The sequence below is a fragment of the Ranitomeya imitator genome, chromosome 6 (assembly GCF_032444005.1).
Source record: "Ranitomeya imitator isolate aRanImi1 chromosome 6, aRanImi1.pri, whole genome shotgun sequence".
Classification (NCBI taxonomy): Eukaryota; Metazoa; Chordata; class Amphibia; order Anura; family Dendrobatidae; genus Ranitomeya; species Ranitomeya imitator.
The window spans coordinates 455,341,770-455,364,002 of NC_091287.1; the positions used below are offsets into that span (position 1 = coordinate 455,341,770).

Here is a 22,233-nt window from a genome sequence, read left to right on the forward strand (position 1 = left end):
CCATGTCATTGTATGCATGGCTCCCCCATCCCTGTCATTGTATGCATGGCTTCCCAGTCCCTGTCATTGTATGCATGGTTCCTCCGTCCCTGTCATTGTATGCATGGCTCCCCAGTCCCTGTCATTGTATTCTTGGCTCCCCAGTCCCTGTCCTTGTATGCATAGCTCCCCAGTACCTGTCCTGGTATGCATGGCTCCCCAGCCCTGTCCTGGTGTGCATGGCTCTTTATCCCCTTATCCCTATGTATGATTCCTGTTATTTAAAAAAAACCCATCTTATTTACCTGCCTGCGCGCCCTCGGTGACACTGCATCTCGTTCCGACTTGCAGCAGCTCTTCCTGTACTAAGTAATTGCTTGGCCACGCTCATTAAGGTAATGTATATGCGCACCACGCCTATGGGAGTGGAGAGGCGTGCATATTCATTACCTTAATGAGCGGTGCCACGTGACCGCTCAGCTGGAAGAGCTGCAGGTGCCAGCAGCCAGAACAAGATGCAGTGCTAGCATCGAGGGTGCTCCGGTAGCTGAGTATGATGAGTGCTGGGAGACAGCGGCTGTGGCTGGCACTGTGTGCTATTACAGCAGCAGCACAGGCTGTAGCCACAGCTGCCATCTCCTACCTCTGTGACCCACTACTCAACTGCTCCCCCTCCCCTGCCTGCTTTCTGGGACCGTGACTCATTTATAAGCCGAGGGGAATGTCTTCAGCACAAAAAAATGTGCTGAAAAACTCAGCTTATACACGAGTATATACGGTAAGAAGGATGGCTAAATAGAAACAAAGCCTGACAGGCTTCTGAACTCTTAAAGTTATATTCTCAATTTTGTAAGTTGTCTTTTAACCATGGGATAGAGGATAACTTCCCAATCTGACTCCTGGAACCCTCGCTGATCCTGAGAGCCAGTGTGAATGGAGTGGTGGTTGATTATCCACACTGTCAATCTATTAATTTTATGGTAGTGGAAAAGACCAGCCGAGTACTGCGCTCAGTTATCCCCAGTAGTCCTATTAAGAATGAATGCAGCACTATTCCAAGTCCCAGTTCTCCTTATTGTGGGGGTCCCAATGGTTGTACCCTGACCGATTGAGTAGTTTTCCCCTATCCCATGGATAAGGGATAACTTACAAATGTGAGAATACCCCTTTGATTTTATTCGCTTGTGACATATTACTGTAGAGGATTCTAACATATATACTGTACACTCTATCAGGACAGAATACTGAAATTCTGTATCACATACAGGCAAATATTTCCATAATGCTTCTCTCCATGCTATTAATATTACATTTCTTCAGAAAATGGTCTGTGTACTAGCACATAGCAACCAGACAGGATAGCCATGCTGTCCTATGAAGGCGAAAGACAAACAAAAAAAAAAAAACGCTGGGCATCATTTCATGCAGATCTTCCTTTAATAATACTTTTTTTGTGTAAATAATTTATGATTTTGACTTGGTAGGAGCCGGCTGCCCTACTGATTTCTGTAGATGCCCAGATGTACGGTTTGAGAAAATCTCTCTACAAGGAATGTAATATATGAGAAATAGAAAAAAAAACAAAGCTTTGCAATTTCCATGTAAGCAAATATGTAAAAAAAAAGTGTAATGCAAACAATTTCTTTACAGCTTTCTATTTATTTGTAATGCTAAGGACTGAATATATTGAGCTAAGTAAATGAGTTAACTGTGGATACACATGGAGAAAATGTAACAATTTTAGTCTATTTTTATAATGTCATTTTTTAGGGCTTTTATTTATTTAGTTATTTATCACTTTTTTTATACAATTGATTAACCCCTTTCTGACATGGGACGTACTATCCCGTCGAGGTGGGGTGGGCCCCTATGACCATGGACGGGATAGTACGTCCAGCGCGATCGGCGGCGCTCACGGGGGGAGCGCCGCCGATCGCGGCCGGGTGTCAGCTGTTTATCGCAGCTGACATCTGGCACTATGTGCCAGGAGCGGTCACGGACCGCCCCCGGCACATTAACCCCTGGCACACCGCGATCAAAGATGATCGCGATGTGCCGGCGGTGCAGGGAATCACCGCGCAGGGAGGGGGCTCCCTGCGGGCTTCCCTGAGCCCCCCGCAGCAACGCGATGTGATCGCGTTGCTGCGAGGGTCTCCTCACCTCCCTCCCTGCTTGAGCCCCGGATCCAAGATGGCCGCGGATCCGGGTCCTGCAGGGAGGGAGGTGGCTTCACAGAGCCTGCTCAGAGCAGGCACTGTGAAGCAGCCTGCACTTCTCTCAGATCGGTGATCTGACAGAGTGCTGTGCAAACTGTCAGATCATCGATCTGTGATGTCCCCCCTGGGACAAAGTAAAAAAGTAAAAAAAAAAAATGTCAAATGTGTAAAAAAAATAAAAAAAAATATTCCAAAATAATGAAAAAAAAATATTATTCCCATAAATACATTTCTTTATCTAAATAAAAAAAAACAAACAATAAAAGTACACATATTTAGTATCGCCGCGTCCATAACGGCCCGAATTATAAAACTGGCCCACTAGTTAACCCCTTCAGTAAACACCGTAAGAAAAAAAAAAAAAACGAGGCAAAAAACAACGCATTATTATCATACCGCCGAACAAAAAGTGGAATAACACGCGATCAAAAAGACAGATATAAATAACCATGGTACCACTGAAAGCGTCATCTTGTCCCGCAAAAAACGAGCCACCATACAGCATCATCAGCAAAAAAATAAAAAAGTTATAGTCCTGAGAATAAAGCGATGCAAAAATAATTATTTTTTCTATAAAATAGTTTTTATCGCATAAAAGCGCCAAAACATAAAAAAATGATATAAATGAGGTGTCGCTGTAATCGAACTGACCCGAAGAATAAAACTGCTTTATCAATTTTACCAAACGCGGAACGGTATAAACGCCTCCCCCAAAAGAAATTCATGAATAGCTGGTTTTTGGTCATTCTGCCTCACAAAAATCGGAATAAAAAGCGATCAAAAAATGTCACGTGCCCTAAAATGTTACCAATAAAAACGTCAACTCGTCCCGCAAAAAACAAGACCTCACATGACTCTGTGGACCAAAATATGGAAAAATTATAGCTCTCAAAATGTGGTAACGCAAAAAATATTTTTTGCAATAAAAAGCGTCTTTCAGTGTGTGACGGCTGCCAATCATAAAAATCCGCTAAAAAACCCGCTATAAAAGTAAAACAAACCCCCCTTCATCACCCCCTTTGTTAGGGAAAAATAAAAAAAATGTATTTATTTCCATTTTCCCATTAGGGCTAGGGTTAGGGTTAGGGCTAGGGTTAGGGCTAGGGTTAGGGCTAGGGTTAGGGCTAGGGCTAAGGTTAGGGCTAGGGTTAGGGCTAGGGTTCGGGCTAGGGTTAGGGTTAGGGTTAGGGCTAGGGTTAGGGCTAGGCCAAGGGTTAGGGTTAGGGCTAGGGTTAGGGCTACTGTTTGGGTTGGGGCTAAAGTTAGGGTTCGGGTTGGGGCTAAAGTTACAGTTAGGGTTTAGATTACATTTACAGTTGGGAATAGGGTTGGGATTAGGGTTAGGGGTGTGTCAGGGTTAGAGGTGTGGTTAGGGTTACCGTTGGGATTAGGGTTATGGGTGTGTTTGGATTAGGGTTTCAGTTATAATTGGGGGTTTCCACTGATTAGGCACATCAGGGGCTCTCCAAACGCGACATGGCGTCCGATCTCAATTCCAGCCAATTCTGCGTTGAAAAAGTAAAACAGTGCTTCTTCCCTTCCGAGCTCTCCCGTGTGCCCAAACAGGGGTTTACCCCAACATATGGGGTATCAGCGTACTCAGGACAAATAGGACAACAACTTTTGGGGTCCAATTTCTCCTGTTACCCTTGGGAAAATACAAAACTGGGGGCTAAAAAATAATTTTTGTGGGAAAATTTTTTTTTTTTTATTTTCACGGCTCTGCGTTATAAACTGTAGTGAAACACTTGGGGGTTCAAAGTTCTCACAACACATCTAGATTAGTTCCCTGGGGGGTCTAGTTTCCAATATGGGGTCAATTGTGGGGGGTTTCTACTGTTTAGGTACATTAGGGGTTCTGCAAACGCAATGTGACGCCTGCAGACCATTCCATCTAAGTCTGCATTCCAAATGGCGCTCCTTCTCTTCCGAGCTCTGCCATGCGCTCAAACGGTGGTTCCCCCCAACATACGGGGTATCAGCGTACTCAGGACAAATTGGACAACAACTTTTGGGGTCGAATTTCTCCTCTTACCCACGGGAAAATACAAAACTGGGGGCTAAAAAATAATTTTGGGGGGAAAGATTTTTTTTTTTAATTTTCACGGCTCTGCATTACAAACTGTAGTGAAACACTTGGGGGTTCAAAGCTATCACAACACATCTAGATGAGTTCCTTAGGGGGTCTAGTTTCCAAAATGGTGTCACTTGTGGGAGGTTTCTACTGTTTAGGTACATTAGCGGCTCTGCAAATGCAATGTGACACCTGCAGACCATTCCATCTAAGTCCTCATTCCAAATTGAGCTCCTTCCCTTCCGAGCCCTCCCATGCGCCCAAACAGTGGTTCCCCCCCACATATGGGGTATCAGCGCACTCAGGACAAATTGGACAACAAATTGTTAGGTCCAATTTCTCCTGTTACCCTCGGGAAAATACAAAACGGGGCTAAAAAATAATTTTTGTGGGAAAAAATTTTTGTTTTATTTTTACGGCTCTCCATTATAAACTTCTGTGAAGCCCTTGGTGGGTCAAAGCGCTCAGCACACATCTAGATAAGTTCCTAAGGGGGTCTACTTTCCAAAATGGTGTCACTTGTGGGGGGTTTCTACTGTTTAGGTACATTAGGGGCTCTGCAAACGCAATGTGACACCTGCAGACCATTCCATCTAAGTCTGCATTCAAATGGCACTCCTTCCCTTCCGAGCCCTCCCATGTGCCCAAACAGTGGTTCCCCCCACATATGGTGTATCATCGCACTCAGGACAAATTGGGCAACAAATTTTGGGGTTCAATTTCTCCTGTTACCCTCGGGAAAATACAAAACTGGGGGCTAAAAAAATATTTTTTGTGGGAAAAAAATTTTGTTTTATTTTTACGGCTCTGCATTATAAACTTCTGTGAAGCACTTGGTGGGTCAAAGTGCTCACCACACCTCTAGATAAGTTCCTTAGGGGTCTACTTTCCAAAATGGTGTCACTTGTGGGGGGTTTCAATGTTTAGGCACATCAGTGGCTCTTCAAACGCAACATGGCGTCCCATCTCAATTCCTGTCAATTTTGCTTTGAAAAGTCAATCGGCTCTCCTTCCCTTCCGAGCTCTCCCATCCGCCCAAACAGTGGTTTACCCCCACATATGGGCGATCAGCGTACTCAGGACAAACTGTACAACAACTTTTGGGGTCCAATTTCTTTTCTTACCCTTGGGAAAATAAAAGATTGGTGGCGAAAAGATAATTTTTGTGAAAAAATATGATTTTTTATTTTTACGGTTCTACATTATAAACTTCTGTGAAGCACTTGGTGGGTCAAAGTGCTCACCACACCTCTAGATAAGTTCCTTAGGGGGTCTACTTTCCAAAATGGTGTCACTTGTGGGGGGTTTCAATGTTTAGGCACATCAGTGGCTCTTCAAACGCAACATGGCGTCCCATCTCAATTCCTGTCAATTTTGCATTGAAAAGTCAATCGGCGCTCCTTCCCTTCCGAGCTCTCCCATCCGCCCAAACAGTGGTTTACACCCACATATGGGCTATCAGCGTACTCAGGACAAATTGTACAACAACTTTTGGGGTCCAATTTCTTCTCTTACCTTTGGGAAAATAAAAAATTGGTGGCGAAAAGATAATTTTTGTGAAAAAATATGATTTTTTTATTTTTACGGTTCTACATTATAAACTTCTGTGAAGCACTTGGTGGGTCAAAGTGCTCACCACACCTCTAGATAAGTTCCTTAGGGGGTCTACGTTCCAAAATGGTGTCACTTGTGGGGGGTTTCAATGTTTAGGCACATCAGTGGCTCTTCAAACGCAACATGGCGTCCCATCTCAATTCCTGTCAATTTTGCATTGAAAAGTCAATCGGCGCTCCTTCCCTTCCGAGCTCTCCCATCCGCCCAAACAGTGGTTTACCCCCACATATGGGCTATCAGCGTACTCAGGACAAATTGTACAACAACTTTTGGGGTCCAATTTCTTCTCTTACCCTTGGGAAAATAAAAAATTGGTGGCGAAAAGATAATTTTTGTGAAAAAATATGATTTTTTTATTTTTACGGTTCTACATTATAAACTTCTGTGAAGCACTTGGTGGGTCAAAGTGCTCACCACACCTCTAGATAAGTTCCTTAGGGGGTCTACTTTCCAAAATGGTGTCACTTGTGGGGGGTTTCAATGTTTAGGCACATCAGGGGCTCTCCAAACGAAACATGGCGTCCCATCTCAATTCCAGTCAATTTTGCATTGAAAAGTCAAATGGCGCTCCTTCGCTTCCGAGCTCTGCCATGCGCCCAAACAGTGGTTTACCCCCATATGTGGGGTATTGGCGTACTCAGAACAAATTGTACAACAACGTTTGGGGTCCATTTTCTCCTGTTACCCTTGGTAAAATAAAACAAATTGGAGCTGAATTAAATTTTTTGTGAAAAAAAGTTAAATGTTCATTTTTATTTAAACATTCAAAAAATTCCTGTGAAGCACCAGAAGGGTTAATAAACTTCTTGAATATGGTTTTGAGCACCTTGAGGGGTGTAGATTTTAGAATGGTGTCACACTTGGGTATTTTCTATCATATAGACCCCTCAAAATGACTTCAAATGAGATGTGGTCCCTAAAAAAAAATGGTGTTGTAGAAATGAGAAATTGCTGGTCAACTTTTAACCCTTATAACTCCCTAACAAAAAAAAATTTTGGTTCCAAAATTGTGCTGATGTAAAGTAGACATGTGGGAAATGTTACTTATTAAGTATTTTGTGTGACATATCTCTGTGATTTAATTGCATAAAAATTCAAAGTTGGAAAATTGCGAAATTTTCATAATTTTCGCCAAATTTCCGTTTTTTTCACAAATAAACACAGGTACTATCAAAGAATTTTTACCATTGTCATGAAGTACAATATGTCACGAGAAAACAATGTCAGAATCACTGGGATCCGTTGAAGCGTTCCAGAGTTATAACCTCATAAAGGGACAGTGGTCAGAATTGTAAAAATTGGCCCGGTCATTAACGTGCAAACCACCCTTGGGGGTAAAGGGGTTAAATAATCTGACAAAATATATGTTTTTGTTTGAAAAGTGGAAAATCAATTTTTTAAGATAATTCATTTTTATTGCATACTGACGTTTCATTGAAATTGATTGTCTAACCTTTTACCTGTTGATCTAAATCATGAAAAAAAAATCAGAGCAGATCTACTTTTCTTATAATTTAATCCTTTTTTAGTCCTGAAAAAAATCTCATTAGGATACATTTTTTTGCCTCCATTCAAATCATACTAATCAATAAGAACTACTTATAGGCCAATAATGAAATCCCTTTAGTTTTTTTACCAGACATACCAGTCCAAGAACATAAACAAAGAATTCAGTGTGAATGACACCTAAGTAATTAATACATCTGCATAATTAATTACTATAGTGTTGAAAGTAAACCTTAATACTGCAGTTGCAAGTTGCAGCAAGGAAATGGTTAACTGCAAAAAAAGGAAAATAGTAGTAAAAATTCAACTTTGACTGAACTACGTTTTCTTGTACCTCTATTTGTAACAATGAAGAACAGTGAAATGCTGGCAAGGGTTTAACATCCTAGCAGCGCAGAACACTACTAAGATATAATCTGAAGAATGTTTATATGAAAGTTCCACATAAAATCTCATTGTAAAAATTAAGGATTTCAAAATGGAGATAATTGCGCTTTTACATCAGATTCATATCTATTTGTAACACATCTCTTAAGTGGTAAAAATCATGTAAGATGAGAAATTTTCTACATGTCTGTACAGGGAAGAAATCACAGTAACCTTATACATATCAGGGGCTGGTTTTATGCTGCAAGATAATTTTAAGAAAAAATCTTGTTATTAATGCTACCTTGCATATAATGTTAGAATGTAGCCAGTAGTCAATACAATATTGGGGACAAATTAACTTAAATGCTATAAAGATATAACTGGGGCAATAAAATCTTAATACAATTCTAAAGTAATTTAAACAATTAAAATAAAATATATAAATATAGTTCTGGAAATTTAAAAACAGAAACTCATAAAAGGGACAGAATTTAAAAAGGGAGTTTCATTTAGGAATTATACATATCAACATATTTTTCCTAAGTGGCAATGGCACTTTTACCAATTACCGGTATGTACAAGAAGTAAGCCATAAAAAATTTGCATAAGATGTTTCCTACCAGAATAATTCCTTAAGGCTCAATCATGAAGCAAGTATATGAGTAAAACTGCTCAAACAGTAAATAATCTACCACTATACAATGAAAAATCTGTGTGTCAAAAAGTGAATTATTTCCAAGACCATTAACCATAGGTTACTTATGTAATCCTGATCCATTGGTTGTAGAAATAACTACAGTATAATAAACATAATCAGTGATCTTCTATTGTGATAGTAATAGTAAAAGTAGTAGTAATACTAGTTGCAGTAATAGTACTGTAGTATAAGTAGTAGCTGGGGTTGTAGTAGCAGTGATGTGGCACCTATAGTAAGTAGTGATGAGCGAGTGTGCTCGTTACTCGAGTTTTCTGAGCATGCTCGGGTGTTCTCTGAGTATCTTAGGTGTGCTCATCGATTATATTTGAGTCCCCGCAGCTGCATGATTTGTGGCTGCTAGACAGCCTGAATACATTTGGGGATTCCCTAACAAACAGGCAATCCCCTGCATGTGTTCAGGTTGTCTAACAGTCGGCCAATCATGCAGCTGCGGGGACACAAACATAATCTACGAGCACGCCCAAGATACTCGGAGAACACCCGAACATGCTCGGAAAACTCGAGTAATGAGCACACTCGCTCATCACTAGTAGTAAGGGAATCCTTCAGATTAAAAATAAGAAAAAAGGCCAGAAATGAGAAAAAGTTTGAAAAAACCTCAGCTTACCGGTTTAAAGGTTTATTGATACATTAACTAAGGCCTCCATCATATGTGATACAATATTATTTTTATTATTATTTATTATTACATCACAATTTTTTCCATGGCGCTTTACATGTGAAAAGGGATATACTAACAAAAACAAATACAATAATCTTAAGGTACTGTCACACTAGACGATATCGCTAGCGATCCGTGACGTTGCAGCGTCCTCGCTAGCGATATCGTCCAGTGTGACAGGCAGCAGCGATCAGGCCCCTGCTGGGAGATCGCTGGTCGGGGAAGAAAGTCCAGAACTTTATTTCGTCGCTGGACTCCCCGCAGACATCGCTGAATCGGCGTGTGTGACACCGATTCAGCGATGTCTTCACTGGTAACCAGGGTAAACATCGGGTAACTAAGCGCAGGGCCGCGCTTAGTAACCCGCTGTTTACCCTGGTTACCAGCGTAAAAAAACAAACAGTACATACTTACATTCAGCTGTCTGTCCCTTGCCGTCTGGTTCCTGCCTTGACTGCTGGCCGTAGTGAAAGCAGAGCACAGCCACAGCGGTGAGTCACCGCTGTGTGACTCACCGCTGTGCTGTGCTTTCACTTTCACTTTACGGCCAGCAGTCAGTGCAGGGACCAGACGGCAAGGGACAGACAGCTGAATGTAAGTATGTACTGTTTGTTTTTTTACGCTGGTAACCAGGGTAAACATCGGGTTACTAAGCGCGGCCCTGCGCTTAGTTACCCGATGTTTACCCTGGTTACCGGCATCGTTGGTCGCAGGAGAGCGGTCTGTGTGACAGCTCTCCAGCGACCAAACAGCGACGCTGCAGCGATCCGGATCGTTGTCGGTATCGCTGCAGCGTCGCTAAGTGTGACGGTACCTTTAACCAAAACTAGTCACTGACTGGGACAGGAGGAGAGAGGACCCCGCCCACAAGGACTCACAATCTACAAGATTAAACAATGGAAGGGGCAGTACTATAGTCAGTACATGAATTAAATCTGACCTGGGCAACATCTACATGGAGCGTGCGTAAGTTCATCTTTGCTTATTTGGGTTTCCTTTGGGTCCTCTAATTTTCACCCATGCCCTAAAAATATACTGATGGGTCAAATGGTTTCCCATGAAATGTTCTATAGTGTGATAAAGAAAAGAAGACCAAGATTGATGTAAATTATTAGAAACTGATCCGAGTGCTGAGATAAACAGGAGCATCAAGTCAAAAGATAATTCTCAATGAATATACCCATTAATGAAAAACTTTAAACATGTTTTTATAAAATTCCTATTTCTGAAATATCTCTAAGTAAAAACCTCTATTAGGTTAACGAATGTCGGAAATTGCCTCTATAGATAAGTCTAAAATGTGATTGTTAAATATTTACGTAGGTTGAAAAAAAGGCATAAGTCCATCTAGTTGAACCTTTTTGTGTTTTAATTTCTATGTATTTGATTATATCATACTACCAAAACATTTAAATCCCTATTCGTCACGTGTTCTCTTTTTAAGTGACTTTTCTTTATTGTTTTTTGGTATTTGTATCTGTTTATTTGTGCCCAATTTTCAAAGTGGTGCACATGGGTTGATAATGCTCAAAATCGAAGAGGCTTTTTTTTTTTTTTTTTACCTTTTTTGTGCCTTTGAAAAGCAAAACGTTGCATGATACTTTAAAATGTCACTTGTTAGTCTTCAACGGCACAAAAATAAAATTTGACAGATTTTGCACTCCAGTATGGTACTGCAATACTTTATGCAAAAAGCTTGCAACGTTGAAAAAAGTCACAAAAGACGTATTCACCTAAAATATTTGCATAAGAAAAAACACACCCGCATTGTTGAAAAAAAGAACAACTCAAGTAAAGATAATTTTAAAAAAAGGTGCAAAATTAATAATGGAAAAAGTGTGAATATAAAGATTGCTATTACTCCAGAAAAAAAAAGACGCTAGGGTAATAATGGATTGGGGTCTCTAAAACGTCACATCTCTGTGATCACGTGACCAGATTTGGCCTATCAGACATTAATGGGATGTCTGACAGGCTGAATAGAAAATTCAGATGTTTTCTGTCCAGCTCTGTTAACATGCTAAAGATGGCAGTGTGTAGTCTGAAAGTGGGATCCACATTACAAGCTTCTAGCGACATGGTGGGAGGGATTTAGGAGGGATTTATATCTCACCAGATCACTTCTGTAACCAAAGAGAACAGTTGTAATCGTAATATTATATGATGTAATTGTTACATAAGTAGATTGCATATAATTTCAGAATAATAGGTTTATAGCACATATAAATCAATATCCCTCTAAAAAGAACTGTCACAATAAGGCCAAAAATATGGAAAACTGCCATTTACATTGATCGTAGTGAATGTACTTAGCAATATCCAAGAAAGTCTTTAATAAAACTCAGATTTTAACAATGTATTTTAGTTTATAGTCACAGACAAAACCTATAGGCCTCAGTCCAGACCCAGACAAACCAAATCATTCCAATCATCCAAGTCCACTTACAGTTACAAACATTGGTTATTTATGTCCCTTGCTATAGCTTATTTAGGACCAGTTTATAGCTGTAAAGTTCTATATGCTGCTTACAATACTAAATCCAGTAACATCAGTGGCATGTAAGACTACTTATGAGCAAAAGCTTAAAACCATCTGCTCTTTGGGTCATTGTAGTTGACCATTTGGCTCGTGAAAAGTTGGAGAGACAATAAAAATAAAATGTTTAATAGTCAACACTGTACACCTTGAGTTTATATTCAGTGATCGAAAAACTCTCAATAATCAGAACAAAGAAAATCTAATTATATATTTTATATTGCTCTAGCTATTTTTTTTTTTACTAATTTCTAAAAGCCAGTCTGCCGAAACGATTCATGAAAAGAAATCATGTTCTCTACAACTTGCGCTAATAGTTGATCGAACCCTTAACAGAAACTTTTTGAAGTTTCTGATACCTTACTTGCTCCCCCGCGAGGTATGACATGAACAAATATTAACTCTTACTGTCATTTATTTCAAAAGATGTTGTAAAAGACATTGTAAAATAATATTCCCCCATTAGTAGCAAGAAAAGACTAATAATAGACTGCAATGCTTATCCAACAACCACTGCACATCTGGGAGTTGGGTAACATTTGGCCGACCAACTGAAGTGAAGGTTTTGCAAACTTATGGCTATCAAAGTAAGAAAAGAGAGGGAATCATATAATCAGCGTAATAAAAGGGTCACACAACATCTAATACCTGTGCAAAGGATATTACGCTTTTCTGGTTGCTGTGAAATACTTGTGTATGTACATATAGAGACCTTTTGACTACACATAGGCCATCTGCTCCATAAGATTTTTTAAGATTCTTTTAACAACTAGTATCAAAAAAAGTAGAAAGCTTATATATGAGGCAAGTTACAAAACAAGTAATGAGAATTCAACAAATAGCTTATCGAGGGATACTTATAGCACTTTTTGGTTGACACTGACAAGATACAAGTCAAAGGGCCTTACAATACACAGATTGAAGATTTGAACACATCTAGTCTAGCCAATCATGTTTATCAATGGCATCCACCAAAGACGGGAACAACACCAACTCCATTTATCATATCTATTTCTAAGACCCTATTCCAAAGGTCATCACATAATAACCTACCTAATGTCATTGTAGTCAAAGGACTACTCAATGAACCTCGCCATGAGACTCCCTATAGCATCCTAACAACTATTTTTGTGATATTCCTGGGAAATAAAGGGTTTGATTTAATAGATCTTAATCTAACTGTACATTTTTGATGTGTTATGCTTCAGGGATATTGGTTGGATTCATTCATTGCAATTTCATCTAATATATGAAATTATGATTATTTTTATTACATTTTTATAATGTGCACATTTTAATGTCTTCCAAACGTTTTAGTCCGTCTTTGGCATTTTTCACATCTTACACAAAAGAAGTTTCAGATTCAATAAAATGAACTTTGAAAAAGAAATGCCATTGTTGGTGACCACTTGTTTCATGCCACTTACCTTCTGTGCCATTTGGTGTCATGGAATTGTTGTTTATGTGAGAGTTATCAAGGCTTATCCCACTGGGAGAATCACTACTGCCACTAAGTCGACTATGAGGACTAGCTAGATCCTGCATTTCCATAGACCTGAAATGAAGCCAATTTCAGCCATGAATACAATGGACAGCTATCATAGCTAATCCTCCCACCCCCCTCTGCTCTACCACAGAAACAATCTATTAGTGCAATTCTGTACCATATGTTCAAGTCTCCATGGCATAAAAAAACACAGCTTGTTGCCTGTTCTTTAATAATAATTAAGTAAGATTTTGCCATTGCGACGTCGGAAAACTTAAAATCAGATGGTGAAACCTAAAACATATCTAACTGTATTAATGCAAAAAAATTAATATTACAAGAGTCAACATCACCACAGTATTATTATTATTATTTATTATTATACCGCCATTTATTCCATGCACTTTACATGTGAGGAGGGGTATAGTATAATAATTATTACTGACTTATTGTATGAATTATATTATTATTTATGTTATTATTTATGTTGTTATTTACACAACCCAGCTACAAGGAAATACTGTACGCTTTGTTCCAACCTTACACTATGGCCTATTATATTTGGACTTTCTAAACATCAATATTAATACAGATGATCAGCTGCTGCCCTAAAGGTTGAGAATAGATCATTAGCCTGTGGCCAACGTGGCTGTGCACATTCAATATGGCATTGTATTAACCCTCCTCCTGCCTTCTGATATAGATAATTATCTGCATTATCAGCCTATTAGTGCAAACAGCCTACTGTCATTGAATTAGCCCTCAGCACTCACAAGCTGCCATGATTTATCATCCAATTGTGTTTTTTAAAGGGTCTACAAACACTTGAAGCAATTGATGTAGCCTGCAGTCCTGTGACAGCAAATGGGGTATTCATGATGCACGTGTTGACTCTGGCAAACGACTTAATTGTTCCTCTGTTTCCGCTGAAACAAATGCAGCATTAAAACATTATTATGTCTGCTTAGTTGTTTGCTTTGCGGATTATATAAAGCGTGCCCAATTGAAAAGGGATAAGGCCGACCATAGAGTGGATCCATACAACTATTTTACTGCGGGGCTGGAGCTCAGCTGTCACTAAAGGCAATGAGACTCCATCACAATAAGTTCCAGCACAAAGAGTTTAATACTTTCTGTACATATTGGTTATAATATAATGGTACGAAAAGAAATCGAAGTTCAGTTTCTAGAAAAGGTATCATCATTTTATGAACAGAAATTTTAGAATTTCCAAATGTGTGTATAGTTAACCAAACGGTAATAGTAAAAATAATAATAATAATAATAATAATAATAATAGCTGTGTAATATCTATCACATAACATATCATTGCAACTAAAATTCTTTTTACAAGGTGATTATTCATTTCTAATTATAGACAGTTTCATTTAGTGCCAAATTGTGCTTGTGATATAAAAAATAAGTTACACAACATTTTATGTAAATTATAGAAAGTAAATGTCAATACTTAATAATGACTCAGATCATTCAAAAAACATAAAGAAGATATAGAAATGTGGCTTTTATATAAGATAAGCAATGAGTTAACATCATAATCAACTATCTATCCATCTATCCATCTATCTATCTATCTATCTATCTATCTATCTATCTATCTATCTATTGTCTATCTATCACATCCATCCATAAACATTGCAACAATAATAAATCAAAGCAAGTTCCATACATTATCTTCTTATTATCTTCAAGCAGATCACTCAATTAGTTTACAGTAAAGTTTTTAAAAGAAAGAAAAACAAAATCATTCCTACCTTTGATAAGGAGAAACCGCAACATCTGACCTGATCTAAAAGTTGTTTTCTTTTATACCTAGAAGTCACAACATACAAGCAGCGTTACTGTTATATCCAATGCTCCAGCCTGAATTGGTGGCCACAGTGGAGCCTCGCTAGACTGATACTAAACAGAGGCTACACAGAAGAAGACACTGGCAAAGTAGAGTCATTTTGTCTTCATGTTAGAAGTCTGAAGTGTGGATTCTCCCTGCTGTTCCCCTCCTCTTTCTCCCCATCAGGGGGAAGGCGGCCAAATGGCAGGGATAGTGATTCATCATTGGTCTATGACAGCTGCAAAATGGATTACCCCTCCCCCAATCAACATGCAAAGCAGTTTTTCTAAGGTAGCCGATACAAGGTGCATGGATAAGGTAGCTATTAACAATAATCATGCTGAACAGAAGTAGACGAGGCAGTAAACTGAGGGCATCATCCTTGAAGAATCTCTGATCTCTTGTGATCACTGCCATCTCTATCCCCCTCAGAAACTTTTACTCCTGACAGTATCAAAATGTTGTCTTCCACCTTACTTAAAAATATACTGCTCAATTTACAGGTTTGCTAAAGGGAAAAATGGAGGAACGAGGCTATAATTTGTAACGTGATTGTACAGTCCTTCTATTTTTCTCGACCTAATTGGGCAAACCTAAAAACCGCACACGAGGTAAACACCGAAAATGCAATGTAAACAAGTGTAAATTTCTACGTTGTTTAATCAGGACTTGCCTTAGAAAACCCACGCACTATGATTTCTTTCACAGAGAGGATGACTCAATTTCTGTGTATTTGTATAAGTGAGTTTGCAATTTGTATGTATATAATGGAGCGGCGAGGACTGCGTTCTCCCTTTTGTGCGCGACGTTGTGGATCTCACGCATATTGCCTTTTATCTTGGATAGAGACGGACTCAGAGATTGGATCTCCGGTAAGTTTGGTGAGAAGGTTTCCATGATCAGTCACTTGTTGATGATGTGCATTAATGCAGGCAGCTTATACAGAAAATAGGTGATAAGGACCGAGGTGTAGAAAGACCTCAGGTTTAGGAAGCACAAACAAACTTTTCATTGGCAACAGGAACATATTGTCTATAGCCCAGCGCCCAGAAACTTTGATGTGTGCCTCCATTCATTCTCTACTGATGGCTCTTTGATGCTTTCAGCACAAAAGATAGAGATGAGGTATTTTAAGTGCAATCTGGTCTGTTGAGAAAAATTCACTTTTTGGGGGGCCTTTTTCTAATGCCTATTGTTTCCAAAACATTCCTGTTTTACACAAGAATTGCCAATTTAAAGATATATCTTTCTACTCCACCTACACTATGCATAAGCTCCGTCTCATAAATCCTTACGTAGCATATAGTAACTGAATCAACTCGCCTCTGACATTGATTTTCTTATACATGTACATAATATATGTGTATAGTAAAGTGTGTATAGTGGTAAAGAGACCGAATCTGTTGTATTTTTATTAAAAAGGAGGATTTATTTTTTTAAGTTAATATTTATGTAATAATGTGTATTGTTATGACAAATGGATATATAGAGAGATCGATACATAGATACATAGATAGATAGATATATACATAGATAGATTATAAATAGATAGATACAAGCTAGATAGGTGATAGATGATAGGTAGATAGATAGATAGATAGATAGATAGATAGATAGATAGATAGATAGATAGATAGATAGATAGATTATAGCCAGAGATAGATGTAGCAAATAGATACTGTAGATAGATAGATACTGTAGATAGCTGGATAGATAGATAGATAGATAGATAGATAGATAGATAGATAGATAGATAGATAGATAGATAGATAGATAGATAGATTATAGCCAGAGATAGATGTAGCAAATAGATACTGTAGATAGATAGATACTGTAGATAGCTGGATAGATAGATAGATAGATAGATAGATAGATAGATAGATAGATAGATAGATAGATAGATAGATAGATAGAGAAAAAAGAAGGAACAGCACAGTATACTTATCTTCGGGTGCAAGGCCACCAGACAATCCGTCCACCGATCATCCAGACTTCATAAAATTCAAAAAAAGAGGCAGCACTCCATTGTTCCAATATAAACGTGCAGGGTTTAATCTACCCACATATCTGGGCAATGTTTCAGCTCAAAATGAGCCTTTCTCAAGCCAGATAGATAGAATGATGGATGGATAGATAGATTATAGATAGATAGATAGATAGATAGATAGATAGATAGATAGATAGAAAGAAAATTGATACTGTAGATTCAGATTGCTGAACAGGTAAGCAGATCAGCTAGGCCTGTTAAGTAATTTAGCCTATGTATTCAAAAATAGAAAGAAAGAAAGAAAGAAAGAAAGAAAGAAAGAAAGAAAGAAAGAAAGAAAGAAAGAAAGAAAACAAGCCTGCAGGCTGTATAGATATAGATGGTTGGATGGCGTGATGGGGGAATCAATGGATACATAGAAAAGAAGGAAAGTAGCAGATAGATATATAGATAGATAGATAAATAGATAAATACTGTATGTGGAATAAATAGATAGATAATAGATAAATCTATAGATAGATAGATAAGATTATTGAACAGGCAAGCTGATCAGCTAGGCCCATAAATTTATTTATCCTATTTATGAATAAATAAGGTGAGAAGAAAAGAAAGAAAGTGAGAAATAAAGAGCGACAGAAACAAGGAAAAAACAAGCATGCATGCTGTATATATATATATATATATATATATATACTGTATATATATAGATTTTTGGATGATGAGATGAGCAGATCAATGAATGGATGGATGGATGGATGGATAGATGGACAATGTAAATTAAATAATTTATGCAAATTCACTAAACTATGGTAAATCTGTAAACACGAGTTCACCAATACAAAACACACTGAGCCTTTCATGTATATATATGTATTTTTTTTTTAAAGAAAACAAGATATCCGAGTGTATTTAAATGAGTGTTTAAACCATGTGTTCTGTGTTACCAGATTAAGAAGAAATGACTCCTTAATCAAAATAACTTTAAGACAACTAATCCTCACTTAGGCTGGTCAGCTGAATCCACATAGTGGCCCAGAGAAAATAAATGGACTCTTAAGAATGTGAAGGCAGACAACAATTAGACACAGATGTGACCAAAATTAGTTACAGTTTACAAAATGCTACACTTCACATGCTCACACCCCCCATCCCTCATACGCTCTCCGTCCGTCCGTCCGTGGTAAAAAATTATGATGTTGAAGAGGGGGGTAGAAAGGCAGACAGGGAAAATTCATCTCTGGGTAGTGCTGACATGTATTTTTTCACCACTGTATGTGTTATTCTAAAGTGATCCCGCACTTATTACTTGATAAGTGATAGACACGTTGACCGTTTCCATTCTACTGGAAATCTATGTGAACTTGCAACATACAGAGAAAAGTACAGAAGAAAAAATATCGAAGTCCCGCTCCTCTATATGGGGAGTGAATTTTGTGCTAGCGTCAGCAATCTGCCTCTGACACGGGGCATCAGGGACAGGATCCTCGGATGTAAATTTAGGAGCAGCAAAATTCAAGTACTGATTAGTTAATGAGGTAGTTAAGTCGCCTGTTTTTACTAATTAAACACATAATTCTTCACAGATGGAAATTTCTCTGATTGGCTGACAGAAGCATTTTTGTTAACCTCTGTGAGGCTGGGAAGAATTATAGGGGTGTTTCAAGGCCCTGTGGGGATGGAGGGGTTAAACTTTGCCTGGTATCCCACCAATCCATTGAATAGCCACATTAAATCTGTTAATACCATGCACTTCAACCTCCAAAAATTATTTCCAGAAGGCAGACTTGCTACGCGAGATCATCAAACAAGGCTTTGGGTTCACATTTTCTCACATTTTCCCTACCACAGAGCTCAGGATGCGGAGCAGAATTCATGACTTCTACAGTGTTTATTATACTTTGTAAAATTACGAAATCAAAAGCGTCTGACAGCAAAACTCCGGATCAGGCCAAAAAAGTTAATAACGTTCTATGAAACGTAAACTGTAAATGGGGAAAAGGATTGGAAATTTCAAAGCAAAAGCAGAATCTACACAAATTATGGGTTTTGAAGCCTTGTATTTTTGCTTACTTAAAGCATTTTTTTTTTATTATAAAATGACTATAATTTGAAATATTTTTTTTTCCCTAAAGCTTGGAGATTTTCAAAATGGAAGCAGCCGTCTTATCAAAATAAATGCAGCTGACATAAAAGTAAGTGATTTTTGTTGAGTTGTGCTTTTAATCTTTCCAAAGAAAACAGGAGATTTTGTAGGCTTTGCATTTATTTAATAATCATATCACGAAAAAAGAATCTGCTTACATGGATTTTTGTTATTAAGGAGGGGCATTCATGGGATGTAAATTTTGCATAAAATATGTTTTTTATTTAAATTGATTTTTTTTATTGAATGCAAATTGTAATACATTTTAGTTTATTTGTCTTGATATACAACTATTAAATAAATATTATGTAAACAAAATAAAAATGTCATTTTTTATCACATTTTTCATTGCAAAAATAAAATTGCTATGATCAATATTCTTGTATTTGAGCTATGAATCTACCCCGACTTTGGTCTTACTAAAAAAAGATAAAAATATCCAATGTAGAAATAATTCATGCCTTATCTATCTTATCTAGATGTAAATGTAAAACATATATATATATAATATATATATATATATATATATATATATATATATATATATATATATATACAAATATACAATAAGTACATAATAATAATAATTTTAAGAGGGAACTATAATAATAACTTTAATTATAGCAATTTTAAGAGGAAACTAAGGAAACTATAAAAATAACATTAGCTGAGAGGATACTATAACAATAACAACAATTTTAAGATGAAATAATAATAATAATAATAATAATAATAATAATAATAATAATAACAATTATTATTATTATTATTATTATTATTATTCCTATAAGTCTTTCAGGGTGACATAAATATTTAGATAAAATGCTACTAAATTTATTACAACAATCTGAAATAATTGTATATGTGTTCATTTGTTTTAGGTTGCTCTACAAATTAAAAAAATGAAAAAAATAATTTGAAACATAGATAAGCTTTGCCTATACGTACACAATAGCTAAGGAATTAAATTGGATATTTTTCAAGTGAAATTGGTGAAAATGTTGGTGTTTGGTGCATAAATCTATACTCACAGTAGTTTTGGAAGTCTCTCTGGATTGTCTTCAGCCTTCCTCCCACACAATTCCTATAAAAGGAGATTCCAGGATAAAATAGAGCAGAGTTTTACTTTGCGCCGTCCTGGAGTGAACATCAGAGCTCGGAGTTCCTTTTTTCCAGAGAGAGAAACCAAAAGAAAATAGTTAAAAATCTTGATTAAAGTCCCAGGATCTGAAGCCGAGCTGCTGCGAGAGGGAGAATTAGGGAATGGAGCTTCCAAATGGAGGCTAGAAGCATGAGCTGGCAGTCTGCTTGTTGCACTGCAGCACTGAGCCCCTGGCCATCACTCTGTACACCCAAGTCAGTTTCTTCCTCTGTAAATAAGATAAAATCTAGGATCCCAAGACAAAGAATCGTCTTCCCTCCTATTTGTTTGGTTTCTCAAGTAGATCTGCCCATATAGCCAGAGGGCTTTTGTTTCTTCTTTCGGAAAGCAAACCACACCAATTCCCTTGTTCAGATCTTAGTGGTTGAAATCTAACAATTGGAAGGAGTGATGGTGTGCTGGAGCTCTCTGAGTCAACCTTGGAGCTTCAGAAAATTGTGTTATGTAAATGAATCCATAGCTGTGTCTCAGTATACAGCTGTGTGTAAAAAAAAAAACTTCTAGGCAAAGCCGTCTGTCAACAAGTTGTGAACTTCTTCTGTGGCTACCACTTGATATTCTAAGGGTACCGTCACACTATACGATTTACCTACGATCACGACCAGCGATATGACCTGGCCGTGATCGTAGGTAAATCGTAGTGTGGTCGCTGGGGAGCTGTCACACAGACAGCTCTCCAGCGACCAACGATGCCGAGGTCCCTGGGTAACCAGGGTAAACATCGCGTAACTAAGCGCAGGACCGCGCTTAGTTACCCGATGTTTACCCTGGTTACAAGTGTAAAACTAAAAAAAAACAAACAGCACATACTTACATCTGGTGTCCGTCACGTCCCTTGCAGTCTGGTTCCCGCACTCAGTGACTGCCGGCCGTAAAGTGAAAGTGAAAGCACAGCCGCTGTGCTCTGCTTTCACTTTACGGCCGGCAGTCACAGTGCTGGAAGCAGAGACGGCAAGGGACCTGACGGACACCAGAATGTAAGTATGTGCTGTTTGTTTTTTTTTAGTTTAACGCTTGTAACCAGGGTAAACATCGGGTAACTAAGCGCGGTCCTGCGCTTAGTTACCCGATGTTTACCCTGGTTACAAGCTAACGCATCGCTGGATCGCATCGCTAGATCGCTAGATCGGTGTCACACACACCGATCTAGCGATGACAGCGGGAGATCCAGCGATGAAAGAAAGTTCTAAACGATCTGCTACGACGTACGATTCTCAGCAGGATCCCTGATCGCTGCTGCGTGTCAGACACAGCGATATCGTAACGATATCGCTGGAACGTCGCGAATCGTACCGTCATAGCGATCGAAATGGTATAGTGTGACGGTACCCTTAGTGTGACGGTATCGCTTAGGGTACCGTCACACTATAACATTTCGATCGCTACGACGGTACGATTCGCGACGTTCCAGCGATATCGTTACGATATCGCTGTGTCTGACACGCAGCAGCGATCAGGGATCCTGCTGAGAATCGTACGTCGTAGCAGATCGTTTAGAACTTTCTTTCATCGCTGGATCTCCTGCTGTCATCGCTAGATCGGTGTGTGTGACACCGATCTAGCGATCTAGCGATGCGATCCAGCGATGCGTTAGCTTGTAACCAGGGTAAACATCGGGTAACTAAGCGCAGGACCGCGCTTAGTTACCCGATGTTTACCCTGGTTACAAGCGTTAAACTAAAAAAAAACAAACAGCACATACTTACATTCTGGTGTCCGTCAGGTCCCTTGCCGTCTCTGCTTCCAGCACTGTGACTGCCGGCCGTAAAGTGAAAGCAGAGCACAGCGGCTGTGCTTTCACTTTCACTTTACGGCCGGCAGTCACTGAGTGCGGGAACCAGACTGCAAGGGACGTGACGGACACCAGATGTAAGTATGTGCTGTTTGTTTTTTTTTAGTTTTACACTTGTAACCAGGGTAAACATCGGGTAAC

At 38.5% G+C, this 22,233-nt stretch overlaps 1 protein-coding gene across 2 annotated transcripts in view; it reads right to left on the minus strand.

The window, feature by feature from the left end:
* Positions 1 to 20,551, minus strand: part of EYA1 (EYA transcriptional coactivator and phosphatase 1) — a 160,407-nt gene extending 139,856 nt beyond the window's left edge. For both annotated transcript variants that reach the window (XM_069731471.1, XM_069731470.1), the window contains exons 1-3: positions 20,170 to 20,551; positions 14,932 to 14,989; positions 13,101 to 13,228 (exon numbers count right to left, since the gene is read on the minus strand). In XM_069731471.1, coding sequence (XP_069587572.1) covers positions 13,101 to 13,224 — 124 coding nt within the window. In that variant the 5' untranslated portion in view covers positions 13,225 to 13,228; positions 14,932 to 14,989; positions 20,170 to 20,551. The remainder of the gene's footprint in view (positions 1 to 13,100; positions 13,229 to 14,931; positions 14,990 to 20,169) is intronic.
* Positions 20,552 to 22,233: the final 1,682 nt, after the last annotated feature.